The following is a 26,535-nucleotide window of genomic DNA, read 5'->3' on the forward strand; positions in this document are numbered from 1 at the left end:
GGCTATACATAGCTATGCATGGCTATACATAGCTATGCATAGCTCTATATAACTATGCATGGCTATACATAGCTATGCATGGCTATACATAGCTATCGTTTGCATGGCATTCCTGACCATAACCCATAACAAATGAGCTACAGCACCATTGGTGCTCTTGTATGTGCAGCTGTGGAAAACAAAAAAACAATTGACATCACTAACCCTCATCTTTGTATTGTTTGTCTTTTCAGTTTTACGAGATGATTTTCGTACCGAACCCATTAATTCTGTTGCAGTGACAGGAGAGGTGGCAATACTAGAATGTGAACCTCCGAGGGGACACCCTCCTCCAACGGTCAAATGGATGAAGGATGAAATGATGATATCGCCAGATGACCGTATACAGCTTATACCTGATGGGAACCTCATGATAGATGGGGTAAGTATTATCTATCTGGGGAGGGGGAGGGACAGATCATCTCATGCTTGATGGGAACCTCATGATAAATGGGTCTTTCTGGGGTGGGGAGAGCTAGAGGTAAGGGCGAGATGACAGCATACAGCATTCATGATAGACCTATAGGTCTTTCTTGCAAATGCCAACACAACTACATAACTTAACCAAATACAAGTATCTTGCACCCAACTAAAATATTTTATTATTCAGATAATTTTGCACTGTTACCTTACCTCTCATTTTACAATGGAATTATATATGTTTATTTGTAACCAATTTCGACGTAACATTATCTTTTGACAGGTGCGTAGTGAAGATGCAGGATTCTACACATGTACAGCCTCAAATATGATAGGGTCAAAGGTCAGCAGAACGGCAGAACTTACTGTCAGAGGTATGTATGTTGCTTATTATAAACTGACTGTTTCTTGCTGAAACAAGCTTGAATACTGATAGGACCATACTCGGTACATTGCCTGTCATAAATACTGTGAAGTTCTAAAACATTAATCACATATTTTGATTTTATACCTGCGAGATTTTAATTGATTTCACCTATTCAGTTTAGAATTAGGGTGGCAAATACAATGCCAATTTGGGAAAGGAAATATTTCATATCCTCCTCCATTTAGCTGAAGTCAGCTAAGTTCAGTGTTCAGCAACTGCAATTTTGAATCACTTCAGTTCAGATTTATCAGGTGATGAATCCAGATCAAATGTATATTACGTGTGACATATCTGTTCTTTGTGACGTGCATGGTATAATACAGGGTGTGCTTAAAGTGATATGAGTGATTTTGGCCATAGGCCTAAAATGGGAAATGTTGATAATATTCCAGAAATTCCAGCGTGATTAAATTTTCCGCTCAGTCCTCAATGGTATTCATCTATATATATATATATATATATATAACTCCAGAGAACCACATCTCCTTTTGGAAAAGTTAGATTCAACATCAATAGGGATCTGAAACATTGTATGGACAGTCTGTATGCCAAGTATGGACAGCCTGTTTGCCAAGTATTTGCCAATGAGATTCAATAGATTTATGATTACACAATGAAACACAAGTAGAGAACAGTTGATGCTATATTTCATCTATGGATGTGTTTATGAGACAGATGTAATAGAGTTATGAGAGTGATGGAATGTCAATTGATAGAAATCAGTGTGTAACATATAGCTGATGTGACTGATAATGATGTCTATATATCTATCTATATATAAGAGTGATGGAATGTCAATTGATAGAAATCAGTGTATAACATATAATTGTGGATGGCTGATGTGACTGATAATGATATCTATATATCTATCTATATATTAATAGCTTATGTGACTGATAATGACATATCAATTATCTGGGGAGGATCATTTTCGTCAACTTTCAAAGTTTGTCATATTGTGGTTGTGAATCACACCCTTTCATAGAGAATAAATAAATAAGTTTTGAGCACTGTCCATTTCAGGAATTTCAATATGTTCACTTAAACAGTAGGCAATCCATATGCTACACCTCTGATAAATTTATGACTGAACTTTTAACTTTATTTTTGAAAATCTTTAAAAAAGTTAAATTGGGTAATATTATGTTTTGTGGACATCTTTAAATAAGAGAACAAATTGATCACAAATGTATTAAAAAGTTAAAATTCTACCAACTACCAGTTGGATCAAAAGCTCACAGATTATTAAACAGAAATGTTATTTTTCATATCATCTTTTGTCGTTCTTTTTTTCTAGCTAAACCAACATTCATGTCGGCTTTAGAGGACGCCACTGTTGCACCGGGAGAGACTGCCACCCTGAGGTGTATAGTGGAAGGGGACCCGACACCTAAGATTACATGGAGCAGGGATGACTTACCAGATCTTACAATACCGGATGGCAGGTAAGGAACTGTGGCTCTGTGTATGAGTTTGCTCCATGAAAATGACAATCACCATCCAATTTGAAAATGAAGTTACTTTGTCAATAATTATTGCAGAAAGCGCTACTATGTGTATGACTTCACTGTGTCAGTTGCAGAAAGACAATAACACTATGACCTCACTGCAAACTGATGCTTCTAAATTGCCTTGATGCGTAAGAATTATATCATACTTCAAGTTGGATGGAGACTCATCACAGTTTTTATTCTGTTAGGTTGACCATTTTCCCAAGAACATCAAAATCCACTTTATATCCACTGCCACATCAAGAGAACAAGATACAACATGAAACATTGTATTCAACCAAAAATGCACTTAAGCAACTGACCGAAACGTTCAACTTAACCGGATACACAACTTAACAAAGTTTTAAAAAAGATCCAATTATCTCATTTGAAGGTCATACCCCCACACACAGTCACATTCCACAATTACTGGGCCTCTCTCCCTAAAGAGCCGATCACCAAAACAATAAAAACCTTCACAACTTGTACTTGTGTTATTACAACGTGGAAGGCATTATATCTTAGTTTGAGGCAATTTGTCCGAAGTATAATGTCAGCTTCTGTTTACAAAAATATTCCGATGAGCACCTAATGTCTGTTGTACATCTCTATCGCACACAGAGATAACAAATTATCCCGGTAAGATGAAGATGTTCCCAGGTAATCAGCAAGTGGTCCTGACCTGTCTATCATCCTCCCTCCCTCCTTCAATGAGCATCTACCCTCTGTTGTACATCTCTATCACACAGAGATAACAAATTATCCCGGTAAGATGAAGATGTTCCCAGGTAATCAGCAAGTGGTCCTGACCTGTCTAGCATTCTCCCTCCCTCCCTCCTTCAATGAGCACCTATCTGTTATACATCTCTATCACACACAGACATAACGAATTATCCCGGTAAGATGAAGATGTTCACAGGTAATCAGCAAGTGGTCCTGACCTGTCTAGCATCCTCCCTCCCTCCTTCAATGAGCATCTACCCTCTGTTGTACATCTCTATTGCACACAGAGATAACAAATTATCCCGGTAAGATGAAGATGTTCACAGGTAATCAGCAAGTGGTCCTGACCTGTCTAGCATTCTCCCTCCCATGGGGACGTATCGTCTTCAATGTTTTTATGTTTGGCTGTGTTGATACAATAGCCCTTAAGCATTTCATTTTTGCGTAGATGATAATGTCTTGGACCATTACCATTTTAGACCTAAAGTACCAACCCCGGATGAGGTGCAGTAAAACTGAATAGATCCATACAATATTCGAGTCCCATGAAAGCATCTAAACCTGCTCCATCTTGAACTCGTCACACCCTCCAGCCTATAATGGCTTTAATAAAGACATAACCATCATCATCATCACTAGACATATTTGAGAAAATATTTTCTATGCCTTAGGAGTCTAAATAAGAAAACTAGCTATAAGTACATGGTTCCCACACAGGCTAAACACCATCATATACATGTATTCCCTACATTTTGCTTATAGTTATCGTCATCATACCATAGCAGGGGAAAAGTGCACAGTGTATCAACAAGAGACGTTGTTGCAGATTGAGACATTGCTGTCAGCACTAGGGGATAATGACCCTATCATGAAGGGGGTAAAGCATAGCATAGTCTGACACTGGGAACCGTGTTGCATGAGAACCATCTTGTGAATTATAAATTGAGAAGAATTATTCATAGTGTATAAAAGGAGTGAACTTTTATATTAGGCGATTTGAAACGCAGATATCAAACACCCATGCATTTATCCAAATCACTCTTATGTGACGATATTTGAATAGATGCATGAGCGTTTGATACATATGTTTTGAAATCGCAAGCTCTCTGCTACCATATTTGCACATACTTGCAGATAACATAATGTAAAAGAAATTGAAATTAAAGCTTACTAAAACTTATCCCAAGAAGACATGATGACTGGTGTTTTTTACTTCTACTGCTTCAATCTAATGAATGGACAAAGAAGAATTCAGCCTTATGAATTTCTTGAGTAGATCTGGCTCTAATATCATTCCTTTCCTATTGCCCCCTGGCTGTACTAGGCTATATGTGTGCTTTTTTCAATTTCTTGAGTAGATCTGGTTCGTTGCTTACATTAATATTCCTGTAATACCAAGCAAGTGGAGATAATAATAGGTTAAGATAGGCCTAGATATAGTTGTAAATCTTGTAATGTCATTATGGTCATCAGTAGATATCTATCTAGCTGTTGCACACATGTCAGCTACAGTGAATCATTTGTGCAGTCCTTGTTGATGAGTTGTGGGATTTGAGAGATGTACCAGTTGGTAGGTTTACATCATGCTAAAGGACTGACAAATTCAAATAATGCAACAACACAATACTTGCCTGCCTCATAGCATACTTCAAAGTGTATTAGGCATATTTGACGCAAGTCTTTTTGACTTTTTGTGCTTATTTATTTCTAATGTGAAAAGGCGTGGAATTTGACACCCATTCAAATTTGGAATATGACATTATAAAGTTTGGACATACATTACTCAACTTCAGAGATTATCAGATCTTCAATTTTTAGGATTTTCAAATCTGAGGATGACGTATCTACAGAGGGCTGTAATTGGATGGAATGGAATGGAATCAACTTGTACTATATTGAATAGAATTGAATCAAGTTGAGTTATCAGTTAAATTGAATTGAATTGATTTAAGTTGAAGTGAATTGAGTTTATCCAGGTGGTAATTATCTTTTATTGTGTGCGGTTTCATGTTCCATATCATCATCATTTTGAACCCTTAACCCCCCATACCATCATCAAAGCAAAGTTCATGTCCAAGACCACATCATGTTCCTCTAATCAATACAGACAAGTATCAGAGTAGACATCTCTGACCCACATATATGAAGAAGTAGTTTCACCCCATCACTCCCCCACAGTGTTTACTCTCTCGGGAAATTGGGTGCGCCAAGTGAAACATTTTCTTCCCAAATTGGCCCAATTTTGGCCCAGTAATTCCCCAAATTCACTAATTGTAATACAGCATTACAAATTTTTGTGAGACAAAAATTATTTTCACTGGGCCAAAATTGAGACATACGGCCTCTGAGTAAACACTGCTCCCCCATATCACTGTCAAAATATCATCATAAAGAGTTCATGTCCAAGACCAGACCATATCATGTACCTCTAATGAATACAGACAAGTGACACATGTGCTAGCCATCAGGAGTTCCCAACATCTCTGACCCACATATGTGACTCCTCGCCACAACTGAGCCCGGATGTCGCCAGTGCCACTATTGAGATATGCTCCATCGAACTTAACAATAAACAATAGGAAAGAAAGGATTTATTGACTGTTTTATTGATTTTTCACTACTTAAATGTCAAGTACTATAGACATGATATACATCATTTTAAAGCTAATTTCAAGCAGAATATTTTGGTTGAATATCTCAAAAATGATGATTGGCGATATCCGGGCTCAGTTGTGACGAGGAGTCACATATATGAAGATAGTCATGTCACTTGAAGTAGCCTCACCCTTCACCCCCCCATATCACCATCAAGATATCATCACAAAAAAGTTCATGTCCAAGACCAGACCATACCATGTACCTCTAATGACTACAGACAAGTAACACATGCGCTAGTCATCAGGAGTTCACAACATCTCTGACCCACATTATGAAGAAAGTCATGTCACTTGAAATAGCCTCACCCCTTCACCCCCCCATATCGCCATCAAGATATCATCACAAAAAAGTTCATGTCCAAAACCAGACCATATCATGTGCCTCTAATGAATACAGACAAGTGACACATGCACTAGCCATCAAGAGATCACAACATCTCTGACCCACATAAGAAAGTCATGTCACTTGAAATAGCCTCACCCCTTCACTCCCCCATATCACCATCAAGATATCATCATAAAGAGTTCATGTCCAAGACCACATCATGTGCCTTTAATCAATATAGACAAGTGACACATGCACTAGCCATCAAGAGATCGCAACACCTCTGACCCATAGGCCTATATTCATGAAGAAAGTCAGGTCACTTGCAATAGCCTCATCTAATGGCAATAGTTCACAACCCCTCACTCATCACATGACATTGTGACATGTACAGTGTCTGTAGGGTATGAGTTCAGTACCCAAATTGTGAAGTTGGTGGCAAATTCTGTAGCATACATGTCCCGGGATACATGTGTGTATGCTTTTGAAGATTTTACTCCTGCTTGCCCATGGCCATGGCTTCCCCCTTTATATGCAACGCAACACACAATGTATAAATGACTCCAATATTGTCTGTTGCACCATATAATTTCATTCCAAATTTCTCATGAAACCATCATCATTCATCAAACTGGTACACATCACCCATCTGACTTGCTTGTCACATCGCATCTTATCAATTCAATAGAGTTTACATGGCTAGGGAAAAAGAAGCATGTTTTCATTGCATTTTAATAATATTTCCTACCTAATATTCATGTCATGGGCTTTGGAATCATTTTGATAAGCTGTTCAACTTTTGGAATGAACAGAGCGTGAAGCATGACAGCACCTGTGCTGTCGCATTCTTGACTAAACGCTTTCTTATGACGCTCTCATTATTTGATGTTTTTATTACGGATTTGATGCCTCGCAGCGAATAGCTGTCTTATCATACCTTATTCTTCTTCACCCTAAGGAATGTATTTTCACTCCAGTTTATTTTTCACTTGTTGCTTAGCAAAAATTGCAGTAAATTTATCAGAATATGAATGATATTATGACAAATTAGCAATTGGAAATTTAATGAGTTCAGGTGAGTGGGATGGCGGGAGACATACTTTTCCAGTTTTAGCCGTTATCAAAAACCTGCAGTGTATTTGATCTTATAGGAAATAAGTCAAAAAAGCCAATGATCACATTTATCTTGTGGTTCTTGAGTTAAGGCAAACAATATATCAAACTGGAAGTTTTGGACATGAGGTGGAAATGACATTCCTTATATCAAGCCTTGGGATCTCCCCATATCATATCGTCTTGTGTGTCAGCTTTATTTGTCTCAATATGTGAGTGCAAATACTACTATGCCATGCTCCCTTCATACCTGTCTTAATTTAAAGAACCTGTGATAAATAGAGAATTGTAGATTCATAAATCTATGATAGATAAATAGATAAAAAAGTTGTCTAGTTACAAAGAAATTCATTGCAGAAGTGGGGATATATCACAGAGATTCTAGCAATACATTTTAACATGTAAAAAAAATGTGGTAGGCATATTTAGTGAAACATGATGCCAACATTATGTGCACATTTCAATATGTTGATGATGATGAAATCATACATCCAGAAGACAAAATACCACAAAACTGGATGCTAGCAACAAACTGAACATCTGAATTTGAAATAAACTACGACAAATGTATGTCAAATTATGAGGACATAGTGATGAAGTAATGCTTATGCAGGATACATTCAATCCTATGTGATTTATGGATTTCAGTTTGATATCTTTTTAAGTACATTTTGGTTCTTCATTCATAATAGCATCTGTGTGGGAGACAATAAGTACATACTCCACTACTCAAGGATGGGTTTGCTGCAAAATCTTCCTATTTGGGGGCACACAATAGATCCTCAGCCCTAGCTTCTGGCTCCCTTGGTAGGTGGACCTGTTTAAAATGCATTTTTATGTCATTTGCGATGTCCTGGATATATTTAACTCTCTTCACGTGGGTGTCGACTGCACACGACAAGTTTCAAAATTTTAAGAATTTAAATTTTAAAAATTTCAGAAATGTTAATTTTCATGACCATATTTGGAATCAGCATAAAAAATGCATTAAAATGAGTACAAACAAGCCTAGTATTGGTTCAGTAGTTCTTAAGATATCTCTTGATATTTTGAGAAAATATTTCAACACTTGAACTTTTTCTGTTGAAGCGCATGGCTAGCACGCAGAGCATTAATAGACTGAGGACGCCCACGGTTGGCGTGTGTTCTCATTTGTCATGTGTGTATCCTTATGTAGGTCCTCGTTTGTCTGGCGACATTAACGCACCCTCCCACACCCACACACACACCCCCCCACACCAAGTGCAAAATAATTGTTGTCAATGACCATCAAAGTGCAACAAAAACTTTTATTATTTCGATAAGGTTGATACTGATGTTGATTTTACATCAATTTATATGAACTTTGTGAAAGTGTTTACATATGATTTATCCATCAGATCATTTTCATGTTCCCAAGACATTTCAAAATCATGAATGAAAATTGATGGCAACAATCCAGACAAATTCAGCAAATATTGAATATACATTATGGCAGCAATTTAGGCAGATTACACCACACATTTGGATTTAAATCAATGTTGACCCATGTCTACATAAATGATGCAGAAGACCCGATCTCCCTGGCAATTCCAATGTACCTACAGAATGTGGTATACACCTGGGCAAATTTTGGCAATCTCGATTATACACATAAATGTTTTGATGAGTTCAAGTGTGTGAAAATATTGGATCCAAAACATAATAATGATAAAATTGGATGCTTTACGCCCAATATTTATCTACGTCTCGTCCAATATTTTAAAACTCATAGCTCGACCAATAAATATGGGCTCAATCAATCCAATTTTATATCATAAGTCAATTGAATCAAGATTCACTAAGCAAGAAATTGTCCCATCTCCAATGGCATAGTCCAATATCACCCTTTTAACAGTGCTAGCTCAAAAGAGTCTGAGACCTGTGTCCTCACAGATGAGCACAATGAATCCTAATGATGGAATTGGCTTAGTTCATGTAGGGTCATGGGTGACTGTGGGTCAGTATAAATCTATCTTTACTTTCTTCACTTGCAGCTTTACTTTGGATGATAGAGTTAATGAGTGTGCACAAAGTATAGAGCATCTGTAAAAGTGATCTCAATGAAATAAATCCCAGCCAAAATTACCAAAGTCAATTTGCATTCATTAGATTCTGTATAACCTCAATCAGTCTTGTCCAACTCCTCTTGAGTATTGAAGTCTGATGAAGTCAATTATTAGTCTTGGTTAAGTCTATCCATCAAGATTCTGTATAACCCTAATTAGTCTTGTGTAAGTCTCAACTCCTCTTGAGTATTGTAGTGTGAAGTCTGATGAAGCTAATGATTAGAAAAACAAATTGTGGAATGAGTATGCTGGACTGGTCAAGCGATAATCAATTGCAATGCAATCAATCACGGATGATGATCAAAGTTATCCGATTCTTAGTAATGGCTCACAGTGGACTCATCAGATGAGTGGACGGTGCCATGAGTTATTAGCGTAAAAACTCGTTAATTTAAATTAATGTGGTGAAATATCCGGAAATGTGCACAAAATTGGAGCAATTTACTCAGACATTTTTCAGAAAATAAGAATCCTTTCCTGTGTCAATTTAGCAGACTCTTACACAGTCTTGCTGGGGCAGAGGTGTTCATACAGTTCTGTTAGTTTTGCTCTGTGTCAACACTTAAATATCTGCAATAATTGCTCACGTTTTACCCATCCCATAATTGTTTGTTTTACATTAAGAAACTGCATAAATTTATATGAAAATATGTTATTGTGGTATCCATAACAATGTGAAAGAATCTCATGGGTCCTGAATTGATGGTAATTGATGATACTCAGTGTGAATTGCATTTTGATTATTAGGCGACAGGTGATGGTTTTGATCTCATTGTGGACACCATTTGGTACATGATGTGGTCATTACAGTGTGACACATACAAAGTGGAATCATTCACAGAATTGACAGCAAAATTAATAACAAGACCAAACTCTGTTAGGATGCACAAGGGGGAAGATCAGAATAGGGAAGGGTCTGGGCATTCCCATCATGCAAGTGGGTGTTCCATGCAATGATTCTGCTTATAAGAACCATGCTACATATTGCATTGATTTGTGATGGCAAGTCATAGTGCATTGTGGGATAGATGCACAAGTGAAGGGTCTGGGCATTCCCATCATGCAGTAGGGTTTTCCATCCAATGATTCTGCTTCATGAGAACCCTGATACATATTACATTGATTTGTGATGGCAAGTGATAGTGCATTGTGGGATAGATGCACAAGGGAAGGGTCTGGGCATTCCCATCATGCAATGGGGGTGTTCCATGCAATGATTCTGCTTCATGAGAACCCAGCTACATATTACATTGATTTGTGATGGCAAGTCATAGTGCATTGTGGGATGGATGTAATAATTCTTGTGTTACACAAGGGGGCAAATTACCCAAAACATGATCTGGACAGATATGTAACTTTCTAAACAGAATTTGCGGTTTATAAAATAGATCTGTTTTTGCCAATGTCTCCTAAAACATGATGTTTTTGTGGTTTGAAATGTTATCCTCTGCTCTAGAACATGTTACAAATGAGTCAACAGGGATACCTGTCTCTTTGTGTTCAATCTGAAAAACACCTGAAATGAGACCAATCTTTTAAAAACAAACCAATGAATTTACACCGTTTCCCTTATAAGTATTCATCTGTAAGATATGGGGGGGGGGAGATTGTAATATATGTAGAACACAAAAGACTTAATTTGCATTTCTTCCTCACTTCATATGACCTGTTTGCATTCTTACAATAACTTCATCTTCAATTCATTCTCTGCTGGTGCAATATACCTGTTCTAGCATTCAGTATCTTCATCATCAACTTCATGAATGAAATGGATGACAGGCTGTCTCTACCATAGAGAGGTCATTGATCGTATTTGGTGACATACTGATACGTTTAGAGTTACACAAATTATTCTACGATGTCGCTTCTATAAATTAATCTTCTGCGGTGTGCTCTCATGGTTTTCAAATGATGTAACCGATTCTCAGCATATAATCCGGAAGCCATGTTGTGTGTTCATACCCCGGGTTCATACATTAAATTACTGATAATAAAGTTACCAATATCATGGTAGACACATTCTCTATGACATCATATCTGCTACCAGTTGGAGTGCATTGCTTGTTGCATGCATCTCATGCATATTCATGACATGTGTCTCAGCATCGGAAATCAGTTTCAACTTTAGGATGAAGTTTCAAGATTACACTAAGCAACAACAGGTATTGTTGAAAATCAGTATTTTTTAATTTGTTTTTGCAGAAATACACCATACTCTATAAACAAAATCTAAGGTATGTTAACATGACTGCATCTCAAAGTGTAGCCTGACTTCAAAAATGCCATACCGAACTAAAAAGATAGCACCCCATTTACAGCTCTCAGAATTGGGGCTAGTGAGGGATTCTCTTGATCCATTGGAGATGGTTAAAAATGATGCTGACAAGATCAGTGTCAGAACCCTTGTCTGAAAGATAGAAATGTTGGTGTCTTCAGTGGCATAGTTCAATAACCTCAATTCAGTAACCATAGCTCATGCATTGACCTTCATGATGTGGGGGTGAGTTTCGTGCCCAGTTTATGTGTATTCAAAGGTGTTTCTGTAAGTGTATGAGCATCCTTGCGTTCCCTCCTGTAAGAAGTCACAGGTTGCGCCCTCTATGTGGCCCCTTCCTAGCTGTGAGGGGTAGGCAGTGTTATTATGAAATTCAAATGGACTCTGACAAGATCATTCAGAAGCATTTGAAAGCCTTTAAAATGCTCTGGAGAAATCCCTACAACTTGAAAGGGTGGTGGCCTCTCATTGCCCTTGCAGTTACACTCTTATCACATATTTATCACAAATTTATTTGAATTTGGCCAAAAAAAAAAATCAGGATTTTATAATAGTATTTTCACAAAACCCGGGGGTACTCAGTACAAACCATATGAGACGTGCCGCAACATGGGTAGCATTTTCGGCCTTTTGGTATATCAATGACCCCTTTTTCAAAGCCTATTTAGGTATATGAATGGGTCCTTTTTTCAAAATTTTAAAAAAATTTCAGAAAAACAACCCAATTTTTCCTTAATCTAGCCAAATTTTTCAAAATTTTCAAAAAATTTTGGGAAATTTTTTAAAAACCCAGGCAATTTTGGTTAAATTCGGCCGAAAATTTTGACTTTTGGTATATCAATGGGTCCAAATTTCTTGAAAAATTGGTATATTTATGGGTCCACTTCCAAAATCTCAGCAGCACGTCCCTACCAAAACCAAACTTGAGTACCCCGGACAAAAAACTTCATACAAATGAGTACAAACATGCCTAGTATTGGTTAAGCAGCTCTCAAGATTATATTGTGCAATTTCAGGAACAGTCTCAGAAGTAGTTGAAAGATGAGATGAATTTTGAAGCCTATAGCTTTGTATAAGGATATTTGACAAGATATTAGATATGAAAGATTCGGTCTTGCTATTCATAAACACACCTGTATATATCTACATTATCACCACAGGCGCTAGGACCATTCCAATTCATAACAGTTTATCAACACACCTGTATATATCTACATTATCACCACAGGCGCTAGGACCATTCCAATTCATAACAGTTTATCAACACACCTGTATATATCTACATTATCACCACAGGCGCTAGGACCATTCCAATTCATAACAGTTTATCTAACAGTAATTATAAGAGTGTCACAATTCATAAATCGCTTGTCACGACCGAAAAATGATACGATGCGCTTAAAGAAACAGGAGCCTAAGATCCTGGCTTATATTTCAATACGGGGGATAAATAAAGATGGGTAGTGGTGGATTGTATGCGTGATAAGAATGTTACCAGGGATACATTGTATTATTTGTCGTCGGTAAGCTTCAATGCTCCTGATGCTGCTAATAAGACTTGTCGGATGAATAATTTACATGTTATTATTACAGGTGCCGATATGTTTTCTGCAATAACAATGTTGTAAAATTGGTGTAGAGTATGTATTATTAGCTCATGCATTAAAGTGGAATTTTTATGAGGTGGATGATGAGAACAAAGTTGGGTTTGTTGAAAATAGACTGAAGATTTGAATGTCATTTAATGAACAGGGAAAATGAAATTATTCACTAAGTAAAAAATGCAGACATATCCCGTCTTGTGATCTTACCGAAAATTAAGAAATAGAGCATATTATTATGGATGTCCTATCAGAACTTGAGTGTGTTAATTCCACTCTGGGAACCTGCAATATGAAAATTGAAGGTGGCGGCAAAAATGAGTTGTCATTCTACTTGCGTTATGATTCAGATTAGCACAGGCTCTGTTAAATGGGACTCTGATACCTGTATGATGATCAGTGTTCGAATTTAGGAAAAATAAATGGTTGTCCCACGGACAACCAGATTACAATTTCTGGTTGTCCGTCTAAGTTTTTGGTTGTCCGTAGGCCTACAAATGTGACTTTTGGCTAGATTTATGGTTGTCCGGCGGACAACCGAATCAGTATTTTTGGTTGTCCGGCGACTTTTTGAGTTGTCCCGGGCAACCGGACAACCAAAATTTCGAACGCTGATTATGATCTAAGATATTTCAACAATAGTACATGCTCGCGTCACTTGCTGTTCAAGGGGTGTTTTTTACGAACAGATCTCAAATTGAGAGACTACTGCATCAGTATTCAAGTTGGCTGCCGCGGTTTGCAAACAGGGTTAGTTTTTATTCAGACCTCAATTCGGAAGACCACTGCATCAGTATTCAAGATGGCTACCATATATCAAGTGGCAGCTATTCATGCTCACTATCTTCTAACTCGTCATGGTTACGGAGTAGTCTCAGGTGTAGTAATTGGAGCTGGTTGTAATATTCCACACAGCAAAGCTTCTTATTGATAAGATTTGTCTTATACTACATCATGTAATGCTAAAGTCTATGGTTTAAGGAGTTTTAAGAGGCTCTATTTATACATAAATGATCATGATTTGCACATGTTTTTCACATGTTTTTTACTCTTAACTTACTATAAAAGCTTGTAAATCTTCCATTCCTTCCACAATTTAACAAAATTACTTAATCTTCTTGATGACATTGAATGAGCTGGCTTATGCTACTTGCCGCCTTGAGATTGGTAGCGATGCGCAGCCTGAAACGTGCGTGCTGTTGTTGGAATCGGAGCATAATACACTTGCGTGTGAAGGCAGTTCGGAATCGGAATGCTGTCTCAGATACATGTAAAATGACATACTACCAATTTGGAAGTGATAGTAGTAATATTGTAGGGGGGTATATTGAATGAGCTCTCTTTTGCTACACCAATATACATTTGTATTGAAAGTCATTTACTTTTTAACTTGCTAATTTGAAAAAAAAAAATATAAAATTACACACACATTCCCATCAAAATTAATATCTTAATCTTTTAAATTTTGCAAAAATATCTCAAGTTCATGAAGCAAGAAAACAGATACAGTTGCAGGATTTAGTAGCACATTTAAAATGTAGACGGTGACGATAAAGAAGAAGCTGTCATCCTTAGCAACGCCAACATTTACTCAGCACTAATCTGAGGCATCCTTGAGGAAGATGAGAAGAAACATGCTCATCTATCATGACACAGTTCTTTACCCCAATTGATTGATAATGATATAGTCATAGAATGACCTTTCCACGTGTTGGGTACTTCGCTATTGCAGATGAGATCATTTTGGCTGATAGTGAACACAGACGATCAGTTTCTGTTAAAGTTGAGAAGTTAGAGAAGATTTGTGCGGATCATGCGGTAATTGAATCGTAAATGATTCATTGTTCTAAACTAAGCGCTCCTCAAGTATCAACCGCATATGCATATACATAAGGTTGGGAAAGAAATTTATCAGCATGGTGTGAAAACCCAGACAAACTTTGGTGTAAGACTGTAGTATTAGATACAGTATTCATTGTTCGCAACTGCGCATGTACAAACCCCAGATGCACATACACTTAGACCAAGTTTATAAAATCTGGGCCGGTATTCTTCTTCTCTTGGACCCTATACTTTGTTAATGGGTTAACAAAAAGTCTGCTCATCGCCAAAATAGACATTTGCTGACATGTAGCCAGTTTCTAAACAGTTTTACAATTTTGGTAATTTTGTGGAAATTTTGCCTGACACTTTCATGTATTACCTTAACAGTTATTTTTGCTGTTGCTAACCAACAACAGAAAGAGTCCTAGCCACAAATTGTTCAACATAGATCCAGCCAGATACCCTTTGACATTTCAGGTTCTTCTGTTCATGTCAAATCCATTTGTCTAGATGGTTGGTTCATTGTGAGATTCTAAAGATCAAGGTTTTGTCTTTCTTGTCCTTGATACTGAGGAGAATAATAGGGCATTGTCGCTAATGGATCAGAGAAGTACAAAACAGCTGTGATTAACTCTCCACATGGGTGTCGAATACACACAACAAGTTTCAAATTTTGTTTTTAAATTAAAAAAATTCAGAATTGTAAAAGTTGGTCTAATTTTGATTAGTTTTAAATAATTTCAATCAATAGTTGAGTATCTCCTTATATCATCAAGCTCATCAGCGCCCTCCATCAAGTCACACTACCGACCTGCCAGACTCTGTTAATCCAGCCAGCTGACATCTCTGGTTTTCACATCCACCCATCTATTCATTAATGGATGCAACTAAATAAATTGACTTCATTAACCATCACTCTGTGTATATGCCGACTGCCTGTGTGTGTAGGGTGTACTCTATGCTGGCTGCCTGAATGCCTAGAGATATAAACCCGGTAAACTCATTGCATTTGTGGGGATAAGGGGTTAAGTGAATAACAGTGCACTTTCCTTTTATGATATGACATGAAATAAGAATGGTTCTAATGTATTTTTGTGGCAAGATGTTGTGATGTCTGAGGAGGAGTTTAATGTTGTGGTTTAGGAGCATGGCTGTAGGAAAGCTTCTGATCTTTTATGTGTCACAATCAAGCAACTGAAAAAAATATGCATTATTTTGTACATATTTAATAGGCTACAGTAAAGTTAAAATGAAATTTGAAAAAAGCACACACACAAAGCAACAGAAACACTATAAAAGATCACATCACTTATTAATGACTTAAAATAGCCAAACTAACAACACACAACCACACCCCCACCCACCACCCACACATCAGTAACACTGCAGATTGTAAGAATACACAACTTATAAAGTGACAATGAAATACAATGGAAGTCACACTCTTGCATTTTGCTGATGATATGGGTGTATTCCTCACACAATTAGGTGTGTTACTTGGATATTTGAGTGCATTCCTCAGGCATTTGGGTGTATTCCTCACACATTTGGGTGGATTTCTCAGTCATTTGGGTGTATTCTTCTCGTATTTGGGTGTCTGCTTGCATATCTGATGATTTGGAGTCCCAATCCACCTGTTCCTTACCATCAGGTCATAAAAGAAGATGGATATCTAATTTCCAGGTCCTATCCCAATCAAAGTTTTGCTTTGAGCTAATTGCAATTATCTTCCTTGACTGTTCAGATTTCATTAATTGACCACGTTATATCTTATTTCATCTCTCCATATTGCAGGTTAACCATATTGAATGACAACAGCCTTCGTATACGCAATGTAGACCTGCATGATGATGGTGTGTACACCTGTACAGCTGAGAATATGTGGGGAAGTAATAGTGAAGATCTCACACTCACAGTCAGTGGTAAGTACAGGTTGTGAGCCAAACTGGTCTATTCCAGTTGATCCACTCATCCCCCTATGGAAGAACATGATCTTAATCTCCCACACAGGGGGTGTGAATACCAAATGGGGTTACCTGTATGAGTGGCTCCATTTGGAATTTACACTCCTTGTGTGGAAGATTAAGAACATGTCTTCCATAGGGGGTGTATGGATTTCAACTGGAATAGCCCAAATGGTTGTACAGTTCATTAACCCCCATTGAACAATTACGAGTTTTGTACCCAGCACATTCGTGGGTCATTTAATGTATGTGCAAATGTATTGGGGTTAAGGTGGTATTGGATGCATTTTCTAGAAATAAGGAAATGCTTTGAGCATGTTTTAAACAGATAAATTGAGTAGGGTAAAGTACACTGATCAATATGCCTTTTGTTTGAAGCAAATCGGACATACGGTTTCTATACTACATCAAATTATATTTTCTTTGTATCTTATTGTTTTTATCAATAATCAATATAGTTAATGAGCTAAAAGGACTGTAAAGGCTCATTAATATGTAATTTTTGCCAATATTTTGCTAAAAATCAATGCATAAATGTTCATGGTACTTTTATTTTGCATACTTTTGCCCTGAAACTTGGTCAAAGTGTTTCTAATATGTTCTAATGTATTATATAGTGAAGCCCCCCATTTGCATATTTGCATAATTAATGAGCTAATTTGCATAAATGCTAATTAATTATGCAAATTAGGGCGGCTAGCTCATTAATTATGCATAAATTATCTGGAAGTCATTAGGAACACTTTGACCAAGTTTGAAACCAATATTCTGTTAAATAAAAATGTTATGAACATTTATGCATTGGATTTTAGCAAAAAAAAAAAAAAAATTACATATAAATGAGCACTTTCAAGTCATATTAGCTCATTAACTGTATTGATTATTGATAAAACAATACAATACAAAGACATTTAAAATGTATGTATTATGAAAACGGTATGTCCGATTAGCTTCAAACAAAAGGCATATGGATCAGTGTTCTCTGCCCTACTCAATTAATATGTTTAAAACATAAATAGAGCACTTCCAAAATGGGTCCAGAACCACCTTAATGGACTGTCCTTAGAAATAGTGTCTTTGAGGTTATTCTTGGATTTTGGTCAATTTCCATTCAGAAGTGCTGGATAGGTAGGGGAAAGGGGATAGGATATGTGACCAGCTCCAACAAAACCCGGAACAAGGCACCAGGCATGTGTTTGAGTATAGGCCTTTGAAGATGACATTCCCATAAAAAGATCAAATTTTGGAATTTTAAATTTCATGGTATTTGACCTTGGGACTGAGAGGACTTTCAAATCCTTGTAAGTACTTATTAAAAAGAGGTTTATTTAATCAATAATTGATAGTTGAACTATGATAATCCCTATTCAATCCTGTGTAAAGCAGGAAACTAATTAGCCCAATTCTCAGAATAGCAGTTCATCAAAAATATCAAGGTATCATTTACAAAATTATCCATAACTTGAAAAGTATTGATGGTATGTATATAATTGTATCATTTTGAAGCTTATTGTCTCTTGCTTTCATTTTTATTCAAATCATGAAATGTCAAAATGTGACTTGTTCTTGGTTTTGTCAGAACAGGTCACATATAAACACTCAAACTTCTCACTATAAGACCTTGAAAGGGTGTCAAATTTATGATTTAAGTGATGAAAAGGGTATGAGCAAAATTGGTGCAAATGGTAGGAAATTGGTACTCGTTTATCATAGTGGAATATTGAGATTAACATTGATACATATTGCTCAAAATGTTGTCAGTAACATTGTTTTATTTTCCTGTTTTCTTTCAGCTGAGGTCTCCTTCATTGATATCCCAGCAGATCAGACTATTGGTGTTGGCTTGGTGGCTAGGTTTCCTTGTAAAGCCACTGGCAGTCCACAGCCATCACTTGTATGGGAAAAGGAAGGCAATCAGGATATGATCTTTGCTGGTCAACAGCATGGAAGACTCATTGTTACAGAAGATGGCACTCTACAGATTGTTGATGTCACGTTGGAAGATGCAGGACATTATATCTGTAGGGCTATAGGTGGTGAAGGTGTGGCTAAGGCTAGGGCATACCTTAGAGTTATAGGTAAGTGGCAACCAGGTTGTGATGGTTTACTGAAATTTAGGTTGGTCAGGGTACTTGTGCCCAGATTGCTTAATATGAAGATGCAGGACATTATATATGTAGGGCTATAGGTGGTGAAGGTGTGGCTAAGGCTAGGGCATACCTTAGAGTTATAGGTCAGTGGCAACCAGGTTGTGATGGTTTTACTGAAATTTAGGTTGGTCAGGGTACTTGTGCCCAGATTGCTTAATATGAAGATGCAGGACATTATATATGTAGGGCTATAGGTGGAGAAGGTGTGGCTAAGGCTAGGGCATACCTTAGAGTAATAGGTAAGTGGCAACCAGGTTGTGATGGTTTAATAAAATGTAGATTGATTAGGGTACTGCTTAGTATGAAGATTCGGCACATTACAGTGTTGATAAAAATAGGGTATCTTAGGATTATCTATGCAGCAAACAGTGTGATGGTTTACTAAATTGTAGGTTGGATAGGGTACTTGTGTCTAGATTACCCTGTGTAGGACGAAGATTCGGCCGGGCATTACATTTATAGCAATATATGTAGCGAAGGTCACAGCCAGGGATATAGCAACCAGGTTGCGATGGTTAACTCAAATCTAGATTGGTTAGGGTAATTACAAATATCTACAAAGATGAATGAGTGTATTCAATAGTCAACATATTTTGGATTATCTGTATTCCAAAAAGTTGATGAAGTTTTTACTGCATTTTTCTTTACACAGATTCATTAGAGAGACCCCCGCCAATCATCCGTCATGGACCAAGTGACCAGACCCTGATAGAGGAAACCCTATGCATCTTTACGTGTCAGACTTCAGGTTCGTCCCAAACCAAAGTCCGCTGGTCTAAAGATGGCAGACCTATTCCTTCCATGTCCAGTGAAGCAAGGTGAGTTTGTAACCTCCAGGAGTGGGGAGGGGTGTGACGGAACCCTATGCATCTTTACGTGTCAGACTTCAGGTTCATCCCAAACCAAAGTCCGCTGGTCTAAAGATGGCAGACCTATTCCTTCCATGTCCAGTGAAGCAAGGTGAGTTTGTAACCTCCAGGAGTGGGGAGGGGTGTGACGGAACCCTATGCATCTTTACGTGTCAGACTTCAGGTTCATCCCAAACCAAAGTCCGCTGGTCTAAAGATGGCAGACCTATTCCATCCATGTCCAGTGAAGCAAGGTGAGTTTGTAACATCCAGGGATGGGGAGGGGTTCAGAGGGGGTGTGAGGGAACCAGAGGGGGTATGAGGGAACCAAAGTCCACTAGTTTAAATATGGCAGGGTTATTCCGACCACGTCCAGTGAAACATGGCAGATATGTAAGCTCCAGGGGTGGGGAGGGGGAGGGGTGCGAAGAGGTAAGGTAAAGTCTGCTGGTTTTATATGTTAGAGTATGGAGGGGTTTGAAAGGGATGGGGTGGATAACTGTCAGGATACAAATACGAAGGGGAGTTACCTCTTTGGTTTATTTGTTGATTTTAACAGTGCTCTGTGTTTCAGTTACTTTAGGTGTTAGTATAACATGATATGCACTATTGACTATGCCCTAATGTGTTAATTTGTGCATTTTAGGTATTTTAATACTGTGAGATTTTATTCAGATTTGTAGTCGCACGTATCCGGTGCTGACTAATGGACTACTAACAAAGTCTGCAACTTCATGTTAACCTACCTGCTCTCAGCTCTTGGTGACAAAACCACTTACGTATGGGTGTGAATCTTAACTTGGTATACCTTCTTTTTCTGTCACAGATTCACAGTACTCTCATCCAAAAACCTTCAAATCTCAGACATAGACAAAGTTGATTCTGGAGTGTACACCTGCATTGCATCCAATGGTAGCGGTGAGACAACATGGAGTGCATATCTCAGAGTTATTGGTAAGTGTTAAGGCAGTCTTAAGGATTGTTATCAGTTCTTAGAACATTTAAACTGCACAGTGCACACTAAGCAATATCTGTTTATGATGTGAATGTAAGCCTTCCCAAAATGTCAGGATTTCAGGAATGGCCATAAAAAGTCGGGAATTGAAATGGGAAAAACATCTTTCTTTTGATGATGATGACATTTTCAAATAAAGCAAGGGGCATGTTGAATAGGCTATTCCAGTTGAAATCTCACACAGGGGGTATAGATTTCAAATGGAATCACCCATTCTGGTAACCCTATTTCAAGTTCACACTCCCTGTGTGGGAGATTAAGATCATGTCTGCCATAGGGGATGAATGATATGTGCACCTTACATACTCCAACTGTATTGATCAATAACAGCAATAATGTACATGGACATCATCATGATTTCTTTATCACAGAACGAGCTCAAGCCCAAACCATCCCAGTGAAGAGGACACCAGATTTCAGCACTCTACCCAATGCTCCTGGTATCATATCTGTCCATAACATCAGCAGGACATCTGTTGTATTGACATGGCAACGGCCAGCTACAAGTAGTAAAAGTCCGGATTTGACTCATTATAGAGTTGAATATTTCTGCCATGACATGGGACCAGGTATGGAGTTAAATTTGGTGCCATTTATGACCTTTGACCATGTAACTGTCCATGATAACTTTCAAATGATCCTTTAGCTCTGAGCATGCTCTTGGAATTTGACATTAATACTGCTAATTGAACATAATTATATTGGTTAAAGAACTTTTAAATTTATATTGTTTTTGGTTTACTGGACAGTGGCTGAGAGATGAGTTACAAATATAACACTTAGCAAAAAGACAGCATAATTACATTAAGTTTTGCAACAGCATAAATTGTTATTAAAAAATGTGATAATCTTGTATTACATAACAAGTCATGCCTTAGCACATCTCTGATTGGCTGAATACATGATACAGTCCTCTTTATAACCAATCAAAATGGTTCATAGAAACAAGTAATTCAGTGTAGACATGCCTTAGCACATCTCTGATTGGCTCAATACATGATACAATCTTCTTTATAGCCAATCAAAATGGTTCATAGAAGCCAGTAATTCAGAGTAGATAACAAGTCATGTCTTAGCATATCTCTGATTGGTTCAATACATGCTATAATCCTCTTTGTAACCAATCAAAAGGGTTCAAAGATGATATTTAATAATAGTTTTATCTTATTTTATTTCAGGTTGGCAAACTTTGAATGACACCATAGTTGGTGAACGTTTCACGGTGCAGCATTTAAGACCGGAATCCACATACATGTTTATGATCAGGGCATTAAATGACAATGGCATTGGACCACCAAGTCCGGTTTCTGAAGCTATCAAAACTACAAGTGAGTACTAATGGTCACCATGGTTACCTCTGTATTTGATACAAATCATCATTATCACTAGTCATGCAAATAAGAAGTTCAAGCCAAGATAAGAAAAGTCATTTTGCCTTGGATCAAATAACATATGAATCACTAAATGTCAATTTCAGATTTTAGCATTGCTCTAGAGAGTATTTTATCTGCTCTACCGTAAAATTCCGTCTACAAGCATATATATGCCTCTAAACGAGGTTTTTTTGACACAAGAGACAAGAGGCAGACACTCTCAACAAAAACGTTATTTGGAGTTTGAACAACTATATTACTGATAAAGGCGGCTGCACAAACATGTATATTTATAAGACCAATCTATTGCAATGTTTTTGAGAAGGGTATTGGCGTTTCATATCTTTCGTTAAAAAAAACCCTCGTTTCGGAATTCTACGGTATTTTGTCTTAACTGCATTACCCAAAAATACATTTGATAACTTTGTTTTCAGTTAGCAAGAATGGATCGCATGTTAAGGTTGTTCCTGTATGATGATATGATTGGAATAATAATTAGCTAGAAAATGAGTATTGGCATCCATTATTATCATGTGTTTTATTTTCTTGTTCCCTCCAATAGTTGAAGAACCACTGCCGCCATTACCTCAAGCACAAAGGACCCAACTTGAGAGGCGATTAGATTCAGTTAACATTGATGTCGCTGCATCTGGGTTGAGTGGAACAGCTATCACTGTACAGTGGAGGGTAAGTTATCCGGCTTGGCACCATACAGTTTGCAGGGAGAGGTTGAGGGAATAGTGAGGGTGTATATCGTTGTTTGAGAGTAGTGGAGCACAAAATCTTAAAATTTGGTGACATTTTAGTTCTGTCAGTGTTTTTTTTTTTTTGTTTTTTGCTGCATGCTGCAGTAGGAAGAAAGCCTGATGGGGAAACTTTCCTCTGACATTGAAAGTACTGATTAAGTGCCACCATATATATATGGTATCAATTTAACAGACTACCAGCAAGTGACATATTTGTGCACTAGAGAGCCAAGTACTCTAACCACTGTGTCACACTTTGTATGTACTTCATCGTGCAGTAATTAATGCCTCATTTGTGCAGATGGCTGAGTTTGAGCACATGTATACAGCCTAGGATTAGGGTTTTGGAAGGATGATGACTTGATGTCAGGCTTATTGAAAATTCCAGATCAACCAATAACTAATGTCACATTTATGTTAATGGAATTACTTTGACTTTCTTACAGACTGACCCAAACCTAGATATCATTGAAGGATACTACCTGAAATATCGCCCAAATAGCGCCCCCTCTGAGTATACAGTAGAGAAGGTGATGGGAGCTAGCACTCATATCATCACAGGCCTCAAGCCCATGACGGAGTACTCAGTCACTATACAACCATTTCATTATGTCTATCATGGAGATGAGAGTCCAGCCATATCAGTATCAACACTAAGTGATGGTAAGTATGGTGCTATGTATGTGGGTGTAGGTGGGATGTTGTGTCATGGGGTGTGTGTGGGGGTGTTTGGATCTGAAGCCAATGACGGAATACTCAGTCACTTTCCAACCATTTCCTTACATCTATCATGGAGATGGGAGTCTAGTCATATCAGTATCAACACTATTATAGTAAGTATGGTGCTGTGTATGTCAGTGTAGGTGGGAGGGTGTGTCATGGGGTGTGTGTGGGGGTGTCTGGGTCTGAAGACAATGACGGAATACTCAGTCACTTTCCAACCATTTCATTATATCTATCATGAAGATGAGAGTCCAACCATATCAGTGTGAACACTAAGTGATGATAAGTTTGATGCTATATCCCCATAAGTGCTACCTGTTGATTGGTCATAAGAAGGCTATTATGATTTAATGAGCCAATCAGCAGCATGGTAAAAAACAGTAGTGCTGAAGAGGACTGAGCTTAGATATCTCAAAGCTGTATTTTAATTGGACACTCAGATGAAATATCGCATAATTAATTGCATGGGTATGCATTGGTAAACTTAAACAGAATAATTGTATATTATGTCTTAAAGAAAAAGGCTCCTTTTATTTTCTGTCAGTCTGTTTATCAATCTTTTGTTTGTTTTTAGTCAGCTTTTCAAATATGGATATGTTTTAAGATAAACAACAAATATTTTATTAGTGACATTATATGATTTGAAGTGAATTCATTCATTTTGATTATTTTATCATTGTAAATTCCTTTTACAGATGAAGCACCAGTTGGAATCATTGAAGATGGCAGTCTTTTGCATGAGAAGCTCCAGACATGTGGCATCACTATCACTGATGTTGTAGCACTTAGCTCTACCACCTTGAAAGTAGCATGGAAGGTAAGGTCAAAGGTCACAATATCAATGTCACCTACTCGGGCACACTTATAAGAATTAGGGACTATGATATAAAATTGGATCAATTGAGCCCATCTTTATTGGTCGAGCTATGAGTTTAAAAATATTGGACGAGACGTAGTCGAGTCCAATATTTTAAAACTCATAGTGAGACCAATACATATTGGGCGTAAAGCATCCAATTTTATCATTATTATGTTTTGGATCCAATATTTTCACACACTTGGATCCATCAAAACATAATAATGTATACTGGACATTTACAAATTGATTGAACAATTTTTCAGGGACACACACCACCCGATGCCATGCATAAATTTGCCTGGCCCGATTTCCCTAAAATGAAAATATTCAAAAAGGAAACACAAGTTATAGAAACTCCATAGTATGCATGGCATAGTGCGGTGTGTTTTTTTGGTAGCTCAGATGTGAGTTGTATTTATTTGCTGTTATTATTATTCTCAATCAATACATACTTTATTTCTCACTGTCGTCAGAATTCTGTATTCTGTATACATTTTGTGTACCTCATTTTCAAGTAATGTTAATCATTTCTTCCCAGGTTGAAAGGAACGAAGCATATATCGATGGATACCACATCAAATACAATCAAGTTGAGAGTGAACAGCCACTATTTGAGACAGTCACTGGACAGAAGATCAAACTCCTCACCAACCTGACCCCGTATAAGGAATACAGCATTATGGTACAGCCATTCAAACGATCTGAAGACATGGAGCAAAATCTTGGGCCATGGAGTGATCCAAGGAAAATGAGGACGGGGGAAGACTGTGAGTAATCATATTCTGTGGATTGATTTTTTAAACAAAGCTTGGAAATTCTTGATGAATTGGAATGGTACTCTTTAACTGATGTAGTCAACATGGACATCTGAATATTAAAAATGCCAATTCAGTGATATGATGAACAAGAACACCCTAATATTATAAAAATTCAGATTTTTGCATTTTTTGGGAACAATCATAGTATGCTAATGATACTGACTGATGGCGAACGTGAAAGCAATTGGATAAGACAAAATCTGATAAGACAGAATCTGATAAAACAAAATCTGTTAAGACAAAATCTGATAAGACAAGTCTGATAAGACAAGTCTGACATAGAAGGAAGATAGAATAAAAGTTTGCGCTATCAGTCCAAATGAGGCTGTTGAATTTGGAAACCATGGCTTAAATGTTTATGAAAAAGGCAAGAAATATAATATAATAATGATTATCTGGTGGTACAAAAATGTCTGAAAATGCCTTAAAGTAATCTTACAAATATTTATTCATGATCCATCTCTGAAGGTATGTGAGTGTTTAAAAGCTTGTAATATTACATAGCTTTCAGTTTATACTAAATAAATATATTTCAACCATTTTCTGCATTTTTGATATATTTTCAGTGCCCAAAGTATCACCACGACAAATTGAAGCCAGCAGTAACGGGTCACGTACAGCACTCATATCATGGCGCCCTCCTCCTTCCAACCAAGTGCCTGGGAAAATCGCCAAATATGAGATTTTCTGCCGGGGCAATTCTAGCAATCAGCATCGCAACAAGACAGTAGAGGGCGGTGTTCTACAAACTAAAGTGACCGGGTTACTTGCCGGTAAGATCTACTCATGCAGCGTGACTGCTGCTACCTCGGCCGGCACCGGTCCAAGCAGTGCATCATTTCCTGTATATATCAAACAAGGTATGTAAGAATCTTAATGAATTCCTTTTTTTACGAAATGGGAATCTTGATTATGTTGAGATGGTAACATACTAGAGAGATTGCGATTTCCAAACATACATATCGAACGTATGTGGAATCTATTCAAAATCACTAACCTGTGACGGGATTTTGAATAGATCCTGTGACGGGATGTTGAATAGATGCTACGAAATCGCA

The 26,535-nt window shown here is 37.4% G+C and overlaps 1 protein-coding gene across 1 annotated transcript in view; it reads left to right on the forward strand.

Moving 5' to 3' along the window:
• Positions 1-26,535, forward strand: part of LOC140169260 (uncharacterized) — a 196,695-nt gene that overhangs the window by 149,321 nt on the left and 20,839 nt on the right. The window contains exons 4-17 of the mRNA XM_072192517.1: positions 234-421; positions 743-833; positions 2,184-2,331; positions 16,776-16,903; positions 18,739-19,023; positions 19,748-19,913; positions 20,770-20,897; positions 21,330-21,527; positions 22,137-22,286; positions 22,894-23,018; positions 23,524-23,740; positions 24,496-24,617; positions 25,198-25,426; positions 26,044-26,337. Of these exons, the coding sequence (XP_072048618.1) occupies positions 234-421; positions 743-833; positions 2,184-2,331; positions 16,776-16,903; positions 18,739-19,023; positions 19,748-19,913; positions 20,770-20,897; positions 21,330-21,527; positions 22,137-22,286; positions 22,894-23,018; positions 23,524-23,740; positions 24,496-24,617; positions 25,198-25,426; positions 26,044-26,337 (2,469 nt within the window). The remainder of the gene's footprint in view (positions 1-233; positions 422-742; positions 834-2,183; positions 2,332-16,775; positions 16,904-18,738; positions 19,024-19,747; positions 19,914-20,769; positions 20,898-21,329; positions 21,528-22,136; positions 22,287-22,893; positions 23,019-23,523; positions 23,741-24,495; positions 24,618-25,197; positions 25,427-26,043; positions 26,338-26,535) is intronic.

The sequence above is a fragment of the Amphiura filiformis genome, chromosome 14, assembly GCF_039555335.1.
Source record: "Amphiura filiformis chromosome 14, Afil_fr2py, whole genome shotgun sequence".
Classification (NCBI taxonomy): Eukaryota; Metazoa; Echinodermata; class Ophiuroidea; order Amphilepidida; family Amphiuridae; genus Amphiura; species Amphiura filiformis.